The sequence below is a fragment of the Nesoenas mayeri genome, assembly GCF_963082525.1.
Source record: "Nesoenas mayeri genome assembly, chromosome: Z".
NCBI classification, from domain to species: domain Eukaryota; kingdom Metazoa; phylum Chordata; class Aves; order Columbiformes; family Columbidae; genus Nesoenas; species Nesoenas mayeri.
Genome location: NC_137542.1, coordinates 61,344,173 through 61,358,692, shown reverse-complemented (window position 1 = coordinate 61,358,692; position 14,520 = coordinate 61,344,173). Strand labels below are relative to the sequence as shown.

General features: G+C 39.5%; 1 protein-coding gene across 2 annotated transcripts in view; it reads right to left on the bottom strand.

The window, feature by feature from the left end:
• Positions 1 to 280: 280 nt before the first annotated feature.
• Positions 281 to 14,520, bottom strand: part of CDK7 (cyclin dependent kinase 7) — a 29,783-nt gene continuing 15,543 nt past the window's right edge. For both annotated transcript variants that reach the window (XM_080362663.1, XM_080362662.1), the window contains 7 exons: positions 14,262 to 14,372; positions 12,949 to 13,067; positions 11,764 to 11,863; positions 10,075 to 10,161; positions 5,297 to 5,446; positions 3,528 to 3,675; positions 281 to 454 (listed from right to left, as the gene is read on the bottom strand). In XM_080362663.1, the coding sequence (XP_080218789.1) occupies positions 429 to 454; positions 3,528 to 3,675; positions 5,297 to 5,446; positions 10,075 to 10,161; positions 11,764 to 11,863; positions 12,949 to 13,067; positions 14,262 to 14,372 (741 nt within the window). In that variant the 3' untranslated portion in view covers positions 281 to 428. The remainder of the gene's footprint in view (positions 455 to 3,527; positions 3,676 to 5,296; positions 5,447 to 10,074; positions 10,162 to 11,763; positions 11,864 to 12,948; positions 13,068 to 14,261; positions 14,373 to 14,520) is intronic.

Sequence of the window (14,520 nt, the reverse complement as noted above, 5' to 3'; positions counted from 1 at the left end):
TTATAATGACATGTTTTTTCCAGCATTTATTACAGGGCTGGCAGGCAATCATATGCACATCTAAGCTCCAGGTGAGAAGGCTGTATTTACAGTTTTGCTGTGTGCATCTGTACAGGACAGCTGCATAAAGGTTCTGCAAAATTAGTCTGTGTGAATCTGTAGCCAGCAAACAGTTTTGACAGGCACTACCTCAAAGCAGGAGTCCAAGTAATGAGACAGCAAACCAGAGAAAGCAATCTCTTTTTTTAAAAAAAACTTTTATTCAGAACAGAATGTTAATGAAACCTTAGTCTCAGTAAGGAAACCTTAAATTCATATTTTACATACGAAAATATTACAAAATAACCATCCAGTGACCATAACAGCATTTTTTTCAATGGCTGCAACTTGGGCCATTTTCACTTATTTTCATCCACCATCCGCAGCAATCAAAAAATCAGTTTTTTCGGTAATCCTGAAAAGTGTAAATCACATTGTTACCAAAGTAAAAGGGTTCAGTGCCCTCCTCAAGGTTTTACTACTTGTTTGATACTGTTCTTGGTACATGCTGTTTGCTGCAGCAGAAAGCATGACTATTTCCAGTAAATCTTTGAAAGAGTGATAGAATCAAAGCCCATTTGAGTTAGTAAGGGTACTCCAAATAAGTCCCAATTCAGCTTTTAGGTGTTAATTGCATTTGGGATACATGTAAATATTTACCTTAGTTGGTATAAAAAGCTAGACAGTTGATTTTACTTTAAACCTAAGAAAGGCAAGCAATTCTGACCCTTAACCCAGCCCCACCACACATGCACTCCTCATGATTTTTCTTACGAGCTGTCACCACTCAGCCATACGCTCTGTGCAAGAAGTAATGGCCCTTTTAGTCTCTGCCTCATCCTCTAACTATGCATTTGTTAGCATCAGCTGTAGCGATGATGTGGGCAGCAGTACCTCTCCGGTTTTACTCCACATCCTGTCTTCTCATTTCTTCCTATGCTACTTAGTTATAGTGTAGGCAGAATAAACCATAGCTGCCTTCTGGGATGGATGTGAAGCTTACTATGAAAGGATCCAAATGTTTTTGCCTGCCCTATAGGCAGAGGTCTGCTCTAAAATACTGACATTGAACTGCACCCATGAACTTTAAACAAATGCCAAAAAAATACAAATTCTTAACTTTAGATGTGAACAGAATGGTATTTCTTTTTCCAAACAAGCACAGAACAGTTCATAAAATACACAGATTCCCTATACTCTGTTAATTCAAAAATGCAGATTAATGCAACTAGAAATTGTTGTTCTGGGAAAGGATTTCTGTTTTTCATTAAAGTGTTTGCCCGAGTGGAGAAGATGGACAGTGATGTCATCACAGCATCAGTGTCTCCACATACCTCACTGATCAGAAAAAAGTGGTAGCAATAGCTAGAAATGATGCACGCCTAATACTTTTCACAGGCAGTCATCTATCTAGTGAGTCTCCCCTGACAACTAAGGGGCTGTTTTTTGAGAAGTACAGCTGCTGCACATTTAAGTTTGGTGAACACACCCCAAAGGCTATGGGGTTTTGTCCTTGTGGAAAAGCAGCACTTATGGGGACAGCGTAAATTCCTTCTGGCAGCCAGTTCCTGGTGCCAACATTTTATAAGTGGGTACCTACCAGGAATCACTTGGTCCCTTCTGCTAAAGTCCAGAGTGCTACGTCAACAGGGCTGAGGGAAAGAGAACGGACTATGCAAGATACAAGCATAGACCAGCCTAAGAATTTCAGGGGACGCAACTTATTTTTCTTTGAATGACTTTTGCACATTTCTACCCTCAATAGCAATAAAAACCTCCTCTGCTTCAAATTTTATTTAAGCAAAGACTGTAGGATTGTTCTCCCAAACTAATATTCAGATTTCGCCTCCACATGATAATGCTATGCAAAGATGTCAAATGAAATGCAGAGTAGCAGATTTGCTAGCTCTAACACTGGCTCTCTCCTTTAATGCTGGTTGTCACTAGAGGATCTACCTTTGAGACCCTCACATTCTGTCAGCCCAGCCAAGACAGCAACAAGACATAATGGATTTTCTTATGTGCTTCAAGAAACATTTAGTGAGAATGATACTGTTTTTTATACTGATACTCAAGTGTCTCAGAAATTAACGCTGATGTCCTAAATGCCTCAGTTACAGCCAGTCTCAAAACTCCTGACATTTAACACAGAAGTCTAATTTTATCTTGCAAAAGATGAGACTTTTGGAAAGACATTAAAACAATTGGTGTACCAGACTGATACAGCTCCAGAAACTCGGCTCATTTTCAAATACAAGACTTAAATGGTTACGTCACAAAACGTGTGGAAGCACTTATTTCTCTTTCCTGTCCTTCAATTAACAGGCAAATTTTAGGGCATGTACTCCAAAACATTGATCACAGACCCTCACATCATGTTGCAAAAGGAGCTAAAAAGCTTGACAAGTTCCCATATGTCAGTTGAACTGTCATACTGGGGTCAGCAGAGAACATCCAAATAGTTAAATGATTAATTTTTTTTTAAGATTAGACAATCTAATTTGAAACAAGAGGTCAAAGTGCCTAAAACATAAGTCAGACTCTAATAGTGTAGCTGTCTTTCTGACTTCAAGAGGAAATGCACTTTCCTGGAGTCATCTCCATTCCAAAAAGTTATCACTCTTGTATCAAAACAAGTCTCCTTGGAGTCTCCTACCAGCAATAACAAAAAGCTCATGCTAACCTTGCAGCTGCTATCTAGCATATTCCAGCTGTTAAGACGACCAACTTCAAGTTTAAGAACCAGTATTTGCCTCTCTAGTAGAAAAGTCTGAGTAATTTAGCATCAGATATAGGTCTTAGGTCCTCAAGAGTTTTCCTTGCAAGGAAAACATGAAGTACATGCTACTGTTTGGGGAAGACTAGAGGCTACATATTGAACTAAATGTTACGGAATAGGCTTGCCTTTTTAAAGGGTCATAGAAACATGCTTCATGTGCCTTACCCAGAGCAGCCTTAAGAGTTAACTTGCTTAGTCTATGACAGAAAGAACAGAAATCTGTCTTCTGAACTCAACTTACATCCTCCAGTCTGTACTACAAAAGATGACATGCTACGTTTCTTCCGTCTTCCCCTCATTTTTTAAAGTGATGTAAGTTAAGTTACTTCCACACCTCAGTAAGAGGTCTCAAAAAAATAACAGGAGTCATAAGAGCTTGTAATTTACCTAGTAGGACCACACTCTACAGAATTTAGTGGAACTAGGTATTTCTTCTAACAAACAGATTTATTAGGTATCTCTTCTAACGAGTAGATTTGTAATCATCATAAAAGAGCCTTTTTTGTACCAGTACTGTGAGCACATAGGGCTAAGTCATTCTCACCCTAAAGCACTTTTTCCGAAAACATAGATCAAAGGGCTTCAGCTGGTGCTGGTGCCCAAGGATGTAATCTGCTCAGAGAGTTTTTGTTCTGAAACACTGGAAGCATTACATTCCCTCCGAGCATGTAGCTCCTGTTCTAAAACAGATGAAACATTAAGGAGTTACCTTGATCTATTCCTTCTGTTCTTTTCCTTTTTAAATTTATAAGTGCATTCTGTTGCTCCTTTATAGCTTCTGCAGGACAGTTGGGTCTTGGCAGCTGATTTCCTGGAGTGGGTCCTGGTCGGTTGCTAAAATACTTCTGTTTCAATGCCTTAATGATAATGGAGGAAGAATAAACAAGTAATTAGTATAAAGTGTCAGAACACCACCTATAAAGAGGTTATAATTAAATAAAGCACTTGCAATTGGACACTTTTATACCAGAAGGTGGCCTTGGGGCAAATCAAGATTGTGTTCTCAGTGACTACCATAGCCCTTCAATTTGTAAGGGGAGGTAATTGTGTACTGTTATTTTTAACTAATGCTGAGACATCCTAACAAAGTTCTAGACTACCCTGCAGGAGCTCTGGAGACCTTACATTCTGAACAGACAGATGAGACAAGATGAAGAAGAAAGTAGGAATGAAGAAAGATTAAAATAATGTCTCTGAAGCCTTAATCAGATCCAGGACCTGGACACCACCTATTTTACTAGCTTTTACAATAAGTCTTTCCCCAAAATTTCTTTAACTGTGCTGTAAGCCATGGTAAAAATGTAGTTTGAATTAGAGCTGAAGACAAACACAAGGGAGCAGGGTTAATATCATGTAGTGGAATTACATATCCCATTTTAAGTGTTAGGAGTTCCACAGCTTGCATAAACCATGGTTAAGGAAATGAGGCTAAGCTGTCTCTTAGGTAGTCATTGCTTTTGCTTATGTCCGTTACCTGGTACTCAATACCAGCTATAAAACCAATACAGTAAGCACAAGTTGTTTCCTGCCTTAAACTGTGTCATCGTCATTAAAAATGCTACACTAGAAAAAAACTATCTATATTCAATATTCAAATCACCATCCTACAATATGACCTCTAAAATGACTTCATACATACAAACTCATACACGACGTGTCCCAAGCACAGCAGAACTTATACTGAAAGTTCTTAAAGATAGTGACCAAAAAAAACCTGAATGTGCTCTGAAAAGTCTTCTAGTAAAAAGATAAGTAACACACGCATTAATCTCATGGATTGGGATCTGCCTTGTCTAACAAGCAATGAAGGAGTCTTGGCCTTAAGGGGCAGCTCTGTTTCTTACGTGCCTCCCTAACAGTGTGAGGTGACAGAAATACAGTTTTGAAACTGCCAGCTGCTGTATCTTCTTCACAGCAGAAATCAATATTCTGAGCTAGAACATTCTGCAAGATTTTCATTCAAAGCCCTTCATTTCTCCCCATCAAGGAGGAGTGAAATTTAGATCAGTTTTATCCAAGTATAATGGAAAATTATATTCAGACCAGAATGCTGGTTTAAATTGCCACAGAATTTCATGTTAAAAAATAATCAATGAAGTTTAAATGAAATTGAAGAACAGACTGCATGAATTAAGGATGAAAACCTTTCAAAACCAGAGAATGGGAAATACTGTGTTAAAATTGAAGTTTCAAGCTCTAGGTGACTGAATTTTGAATGTCATATATAATGACTAAAGGCCATAACTCATACACCTTGTAGCTGTCTATCGTTGCTCTACACTGGAAACAGATGATCATGAGCATTGTTCATGCCTTTCAGAGCTCTCTCTGTTGAACACCAGAAATATGTTTCTAGTATTTAATAGACAGAACTATATTATATTTCATTTCACACTTGGCTTGCTTGCTTCAAAGCACATTTATCTGATATTAACAGTGGGTTAATGAATATTAGGACATCATGCAAACATACTATACCTGAGTAGCTGTAACCCTAGTACAAGGATTAAATGTGAATAACCCTTGCAGAAGATTGAGCAAGTCATCACCAGCTGCACTGAAGATATGTTGAAGAGGCATTCCAGGGAAAGACTTAAATGTGACATAATCTGGAAGACTTTTCATTCCCTACAAAGACAAAAATGGCACGTATGTTTTTCAAGTTAGAGAGAGTTGAGCTTTCCACAGAAAGGGAATGTCATACAGCAGTCTTTCAGGAAAAGCAAATTACCTCTCAAAAGACCCTGGTCACTGAAATAAGTGTAGGAACAGTAGGTCATAATGACTTTTTTTTTTTTTAATAATTGTTTAAGTTGTTTCATACTTTCCAAGTAATCTGTCCTTCCCTTGTGCTTTAGTGGTGACCAGTACAAAAGGAAAAACTGCTAACAAAGACAGGAAGTATGAAAGAACTTTAGGGTGGGTGCAGACAAATGAAGTAAAACTTGTTTCTTTTGTGAACTGACATGGTGGAAGAGACAAGATTCACAAAAGAGCCAGTCTGCATTTTCTCCAAGGTTAATGATACAGTCCTCCTCCTCAAATTCCGCTTATCTTCATGAATGTTTTGAGCTACTTTTGAAACATACAACTGATAAACTTTTTATCTGGGGAGTGGGGGGAAAGAAGGAAAATATGCCGAGCAGTTAAACAGTTTAATCATGTAATTTTCTTAACCTGTACGTAAGAAATCAATACCATACAAAATATATCATAAAAATGACCTTTTTACAGACTATTATCCAAACACTGTATTTTAATAACATTTTAATTATTTTAAACCTCTAGTCACCACACTTCAGTACATTTATCCAAGCAAAATAAAATATTAATGCTCAAGAATGTGCTCAACCAGTTATAATCTTGACAGTAAAGCTTTCAATTCTTGAAATGCATGGGCTTGCAAATTAATTTGGAAATACATCATCTGTCATTCTAGCCAGTCTCCTATTGCCTCCTTTCCCCACCTTTATCTTAGCTCTTCCCCTCCAAAGAAAATAGAAATGTAATTGCAAAAATCTTCAAGTGTTACATTCAGAATCCCAGAACAACAACAGAATTGTGTGGGACTAGTACCATTCACACAAAGGAAAAACAGCACAGAGAGGGAGCAGAGGTAGGATGTGATGACAAGTCCAGGGGGTGCTTCCACAGCCCAACTACAAGAGATGATGATCTGATCAGGGAATTCAGGACCCTGTGCCTGTTGGCTGGTTCGGGTCGCTCATCGGCCTGACTCCTGTCTGCCTGCCTGACAACCATAGCTACGCAGGTCACTGTGAACCCTGATATTAAATTTGGCCCGGTATTAGTGAACTACTGGATTTACTGCCATCTCGACACAGATAATGATTCTACTAATTTATATTTGTTACTGTACCATGAAGTACTGAGGCCTGACCAGTAGGCCTTTAATTGAAGTTGAACCGTATATGAACCTCCCAACCAAACAATATATCTAGTATATATAGTATTAACTGCACATGTAATGTATTATTGATCTACTTCAGTATGAATATATATATATATATATCTGCCAATCTATAAGAGCTTTGCTCTAATGCTTATTGTGTAATGATAACCAGCAAAACAATCTTTCTTTACTTAGAGGCATGTGGTAGAGCATGACACTAGAGACCTGGCCTTATTCAGAGGTATGCTGTAAGGCCATGAAGCCAGATGTCTGGCCTTGTTGAGAAATATGTGGCTAAAGCTGAAGTAGATAAAGTCCGTTGAGCTCCCCCTTGTGCCCAGGCCAGGCTTTGGGTGGAATCCAACAGGGAGGATGACACCAGACCTTTCTGCACTTGAAGTTTTGTACTATGATTATTTCACGGTATAAAAGCTGGACCTCTCTTGCAGCAACTTTGGAAACCTCACCTATGAGTGGATGCACTGCATAGGACCTCCTAATTGCTGGGACAGGGGCTCCAAATCCTCCCTGCAATCAGGGCTCCCAAGCAACTGTGCATCTGGATGACTGTAAAGTATTAGGGCAACTGGTGATGTATCTTAATCACTATAGTTAACCTTATGTAGTAAAGATAAGGTGCATTACCTTGTTTATTGTCTTTGCTGCTCAAAACTAGAGTATAATGAGCTTTACTGCTTTAACTAAAGGTATCATATTTTTTCCTGTAATACCTTGAAATAGACAGTAAAATAAGTATACTCTTTTGCTGGTGGCTATGTCCTCCTTGTTGACGCTATTAATACTGGCAAAACACAGCATTATTCTCAGATAAACTGTTTACCCCTAAAGCTGTTGGTCTGGTGTCTGTTACCATACCCTGAACCCGTAACTTGTCTGGGATATGGTACACAGCATCATTAACTGTCCAACCCTGTAGTGGGTGCCCTATTTGGCTGTTTTGCCCTGCCAAAACCAACCAGATTTTCTTGCAGAGAGAAGTACCTGTTCTCTTTCCCTAGCTACTTTATAGAAATTCAGAAAGACACAAACTCTAAGGGGAAGTTACTCTGCCTATTCTTCTTTGCTCACTGTCTCAGAAATGCTGAGCACCATTTGAATGCAGCCAAAACCCAAGCTGTCTCCCTGCAAAAACAATTAGCTCAAGCCTGGCAGGATACTCAGCCTGCATCTGAAGACAAGACTCTTGCCACTGCCTATGTTAGAAGCTTCTGGGCTTGTGTGGATAAATTAAGAAGACTTCATGATCCCCCTAGTGGCAGTACCTGCCTGAGAAAAACATGACTGTCAGCTGGAAGCTACAGAAAAGGGAGTTTCCGCAACAAAAATACAAAAAGATTTCTAATACTGACCAAGAAGACTGCAAAGGAAATATCTGGTTCAATTTGGATTCAAAGGATGATACACTGAATTCTTGATGCTCAACCAGACTTACAAATCCCATCAATTATTGAAACAGAGTATGATGCTAATGGAGGCACCACAAGTATTTCTGCATGCCCTTTCACAAACATACACCTAGCCAAATTAAGCAAGTGCTATCACAGATCTGTTACTGTGGATTACTTAGCCTGGCTTGCAAATATGAGGTGGGTGGGGATACCATCCAAATTTCAGTATCAGAATCCCACAACCTTGCTTTAGGGTCTGGAATCAGATGACAAATTCCAGCAGAAAATACAGACTCTGGCTTTTGAGCATCGACAGCTTCTGTTCACAGAGAAGCGCCCCAAGATGACTGAGGACTCTTGCTATTTCCTGGCCAATCCCCCAGATAAGAATTCAGCATAACTAGGTTGGTTATCAATCATGCTTTAGATGTAGGCCCTGTGGCAGATGAACAACCTATTATCATCCCTCTGAGACACAGTGGTGCCTACTGATAAAAAAGGGTCCACTCACAGGACATTTAACATCAATAGGTGCTGGACTTACAAGTGCAGCACCCAGCCCCACACAGCACCTGCTACTATGCAAGACAGTCCTTGCTGCACACATTCTGTTTTCTTCCTGTCTCTCTAAAGATGCAGCTATAGTTACCACCGAACCCTGTTGTGCACCTGTAAGTTAAATAAAACCTACACCTCTCTCAAAGGTCCCTGAGCCCAAAGCACCATGAAACATGGAAAGCCTGTTTGGCCCTGAGCATTCCTGAACAGGAGATACACAGAGTTCCAGCACCAGTGTTACTGGCTCTTGCACAACCCCCACATTGTGCCACATCCTTTTCTTTACCTAGTTGTTATCCTTATTTTGAATGGCTTCTTACTTGCTTTAGTTGTCATATTAAAGATTTGTACTTGGCTTTTGGCTTGCACTCTTCTGATGGGTTTCTTGGCACTCCACCTTATTGACTATTTGTCTCAATTTAACCCTTCATCACCCCATGATCAGACTCCTCTCCACACTTGACACTCCCAGCAAGGTGCAAAGTGTCAACATCGGCCTTGGGCTTATGGTGGCATGATAAGACAACTGTGCTTTCCCCCCCACAGTTTCATAAGCAGGGGTTGAAAATCTGGGGCCAGTATAGGCTTTATAAGGCATCTCCTCTATATGGTGACCACATGTCATATACAGCTATAGCTCCATTTGGTGATTGCACACTCTTTAAGGCAGCTTCTGAGGACTGTTCACACAAAGGAAAACTGGCACAGAGGGAGGGCAGAGGGGGGATGTGATGGCTGGTTAGCAAGTCCAGAGGGTGCTTCCACAACTCAACTATAAAAAAGAACAGTCTGATCAGAGAATTCAGGACTCACCATGCCTGTCAGCTGGTCCAAGTTGGTCATCAAAAGTTATGCCCTGCGTCCTGTCAGTGTGCCTGATAACCACAATTAGGTATGTCATTGTGTGCCCTGACACTAAGCTTGGCCTGGGGTTATTGAGTTACTGAATTTACTATAATCTCAGAGATAATCATACTACTAAATTTTATTTGTTAACAGTACCATTACTCTGAGATAAACTGTTTATCCCTACAGCTGTCTGTCTGGTGCTTCTTACTGTATCCCAAAACTATAACTTATCCAGGCCAACTTAAGTCCCTAAAAAATTGTTCCTACTTCTGAAAGTTAAAGCCTTTCAGGTTAAAGCAGACTAATCAAGCATCTCAAAAACATTAAGCAACCACTGTAATTTCACACCAATAGCCATGGGAAACTGTGGATATGCAAAGAAAGAAGTTTCATTACTGTTGCTTAATGCTAACACCACTGATCAGAGATTTTCCAAGAGAAACAAGTCTCAGATGCAGGCAGCAGGCAGTGAAAATAGGGAGTATAAAGTAAAACTAACAACAGTCTGTTAAACAAAAAGGACTCACAGGCCACTGTTCTTCTGTTGGAGTGCCCAGTGTTTCAAATATCCTTGTGAGCTGGTCAAGATCAGAATCTCCAGGCAAAAAGGGAACCTGGAAGAAGGCAAGAGCATTTGATTTCATTAACTTCTGAACTTCAGTTCTAGAGAGGAGCTATAAGCTATCCCTCAAAATTGCACGGCAAAATATCTTTGTATACCAGCTGCCCACAAAGACGTACATTGAATATCCAAAGTTTTGTAGTGAGGTTCAAAATGGATTCTGAAGGTTTCTTGCAACCCAGGCTTGATAGCAGAGAGCTAAACATAAGATTAAACTACCACCACATTAACATAAAATAACTGACGCAGGGAAGTTCTTACATCTCAGTTGCCAGTTTATAGTCAGTCAGTTGCAGTGATCTTTCCATTACATGTTCCCTGAAGTCAGCACAGAAAGACTACAGCGAACATCCCTACAAGGCAGTGTACTAAATTCTGATGTAATGAAAGCCCCTTGAACAAAAACTGCTTTTGTAAAGATCCCAGAAGTTGCATTGTTCTTCAACCCAGTACAGCCAAGAAAAAGGATAGATACATTTAAAGTGATAAAAAATGAACCGTAAGTCTTTTTCTGTTTAGTGAGAAACCAAAGAATCAACAGAATTCAAGAATTTGAGCCTGCTGAGCTCGCCTGTATTTCAAGGCTTCAGGCAGGCGTAGCCTCCCACTCTTTCTCACAACAAAGCAGGAATCTCAGACAGTGATAAGGTGCCTAGAGTTTCTCACAGGCCTATGTTATCTAACACAGAGGTTCTACTTATCAAGCACACAAGGTCAGTAAAACAATTGGTGTGATCTATGTGCTTTTTCTACAGACAGGTGCAAGTCACTTGAGCATATTTACATATAAGTAGCTTCCTCACCTATCTTGCACTATATTCCCATACAAGGCCACAGAAGCATATAAAGCACAGTGCAAAAACCAAGCAGAACCCATTTAGTCATGGAAGACAAAGTAGCCTGCAGTATAATTTATGTTTTCAGCTATGTCTGTGCCCATAACCTTCACTTCCCACCTCACACTTTCATGCCTTCTCCAAATGGCTGCATAATAAATGGTCCACATCAATAAAACATACTTAAGCACCATTCCCTCTATGTACCATATTCAGGAGTGGCATAGGATTAGCCTGATGTTAACCTTCAGCTTCATTCCAGTATTATCAACTAACCACATCTTAGAAAAATATCAGTCTTCTCATTACAAATAAACCAACAAGTAAGGTACTGGTGATAATTTTTTAGTCATCAAGGAACAATGTATAAGGGACCAAGCATGCATGATATCACTTTTCTAGAAGGATAGCAAATGAAAACAGATAGAAGGCTGCGTAAAAGGATAACACTCAGAGGAGCAGAGGAGTTACCTACTCGACCTTCCCCAAGACCAGCCTGCAACAGTTTGCAATTTTTCTACCCAGCCATTTTGAAAGACTTCCAATGATTGTGATGATTATGGAACCTCAGTCTATTCCAAAACTTCACTATCCTTACAGTTAGAAAGCTTTTGGAAGCTTTTTTTTCCTCCTTTTCTTCCTTGCCTTAACAGCCTAACTGCCTTTGCCTGCTGCTGCTGGCAGGAGAGAGGAAGCCCACACACAAAGTTGTAATGCACTGAAGAGAATATATGAAATGGTTACATTTGAAGACTTACCCTGAGGAGCAACTCAGCTAAAATACAACCGACAGCCCACATATCAACACCAACACCATACATTCTAGCACCAAACAGTAGTTCTGGGGCTCGGTACCACCTGAAAAGAAAACACATTTTGGGAAAATCATCCACCTTTGCTCACATCAAATGCTGTATATTGTGGCAATGCAAGAACTACAGAGAGGATACTGCTCATGCCTATATATTTTTCAGACACCGAAGAGCTATACTCTACCCAGCAAAGTGTTTTGTTTAAGAAAGACTGAACAAAATTGTGCACTCCTCACCACAGGGTCATATAACCACAAACTAATTACAGTTTCAACAGTGCTGATTAACAAGCAACAGAAACATACACGTGCAAACGAAAAAAGTATGACAGGTTTGCATGTTATAAACCAAAATTTTCCTTAAGCTTTATGTTGAAGAAATGACAGAAAGGCAAAATTCCTTCCAGCTTCCAAAAAATCTCCATACCAACAGACTTAAATATGGAAACTAGTTTTATGCAAAATGAACCCTGTCAGCTGTTGTTTAAAACAGTTCCTTTCACTGCCTAAGAACAATCAAGTTTAATGCATTGATCTGATACATGCTGCATTTGAAACTACTGTATTGTTTCTCCTTTTGAATAAAGGTGTCAACACAAACCAGCTTTGCCTGAATAGTAGCATTAACAGCAGACAAAAGGAAAATACCTTGTGTATTTTGTAGTCCTGCTTTTTAAAGCATACCTTAGGCATGCCAAAAATAACATTAATAAATATTCTAATTGGTTCAAACTTTTGTCTCATAATAGTTACTGTGACTTATAATAGTTACTGTGACTAGCTACCAAAAAAAAAAAAACCAACCAACCAAACACCCAAGACAAAAGTTTCACGATTAACAGAAAGTAACAGCTGTCTTGCTCTGAAAGCCAGGCTTGTAGGCAGATACATTGTACTTCCACGCATTACAAGAGAGTGTCATACCCCAGAACAAGCCCAGTGGATGGATACTCTAGCAGTTCTTACAGAGGCTTTGCTAAACAACTCTTCTCTTGTGTTTTGAGGCTCTTGCCACTACAGCCATATCACATGACCTAGATGTCAAACCCTGAACATGTTGATTGACATATATAGGAGACACTGCAAAACAGCTACACAATCGCTATGTAAGAAACAAAATAGAATGTCTTACCTTGTTACTACCTGGTGTGTATAAACTCTATTTGGGCTTCCAAAAGATTTTGCCAAGCCAAAGTCAGCCAACTTTAAAACTCCATTTTCATCTAACAACAAATTATTTGGTTTAAGATCCTGTCAGTGTAGAAAGCAAAGAATGAATTTGACCAGTGTTGATAAAAACAAACATATAATGAACGTGCTGGCAGGTATGCCATAACAGTATTAAATAGAATCAAAATTCTGCATTTTATAAGTCTACATTGTGAGGGGAAAACAAAAGAAACACCAAACAAAAACCACAACCCAAACAACAAGCCAGGGAATCAAGTATTTCATCATATATGAAAATTACAGCAAACCACAGAAATTTGAATATTATCATATTTCAGCTGCAGAGTTTAAAAAAAGCCCTGCCTCTTGATAGGCTTTAGCTTTGCTGCAGGAACAGCAGTACTGTCTTAACTGCATAGCTCCCAAATGAATAAAAAACCCCCACCCTGCAAATGTTTCAAATAACATAGAAATCACTGTGTGTTGCAGGTTGACCTTCTGGCCTGCAGCGAAACACCCACACAGCCACTAGCTCAGCCTGCTCTCATCCCACACCCTCAGAAGGACAGAACAAGATAAACAAAAGCAAGAAAACTCTGGGAGCAATATAAAGGCAGTTTAACAGGCAAAGATTAAAAAAAAACCAAAAAAACAAAAAAAACCAAAACAAACAAAGAAGTAATGCAATGGAAATAATTCATGGCCTTCCACAAGCAGACTGATACCCAGACAGTCCCCAAGCAACAGCCACCTCGGAAGCTAGAAAACCAACTTGGTCCTCTGCCCCAGGTTGTATTGCTGAGCATGATGGAATATGGGACGCAATATCCCTCTGGCCAGCTTGGGTCAGCTGTCCCAGCTGTGTCCCCTCTCAGCTTCTTGCCCACCCCCAGCCTGCTCACTGGGGTGAGGGCAGAGCGGGGAAAAAGAGAAAGCTGAAACGCTGGGGTGTTATCAAAATAAATCCAAAACACTGCACTACATAGGCTGTTGAGAAAGAACTTTAATCCATACTAGTCAGGTCCCGTTCATACATAGAGCTAATCAAAGTCACATGTAACTTGAGACACTTTTATATAAAATATCTCAATGATAACCACCTCAGTAATTCTTAACACTTCCGGTACTGCTGTTGTCTCTCCAAACCAGCTATCGTGAATGCTTACGGACTAAGAATGCCTGAACTTCAAAACTATCTTAATTAGAATTTAGACAAATTCTACCAAATGTGATTTTTGTTACAGCATAAAGGCTATCACTTTAGCACATGCTTACCCTGTGCAGAATCCAGTGCTGATGTAAAAATTCTAATCCTTGAAGTGTCATCAGCATATATGCCTTGATGTGAGACTGCGTCAATACAATACTAGTATCCTTTATAATAACCTGTAAAATGTTAGATTGACAGTAAAGTTTACCATGCAACATTAACTTCCATTCTTGCAGCTCAAAAATTATTTCATCCTTTAAGACTCAAAGTTCAAATTGGCAGTCACATATTCTCTACCATTCTCACCCTTTTTCCAGAAAAATA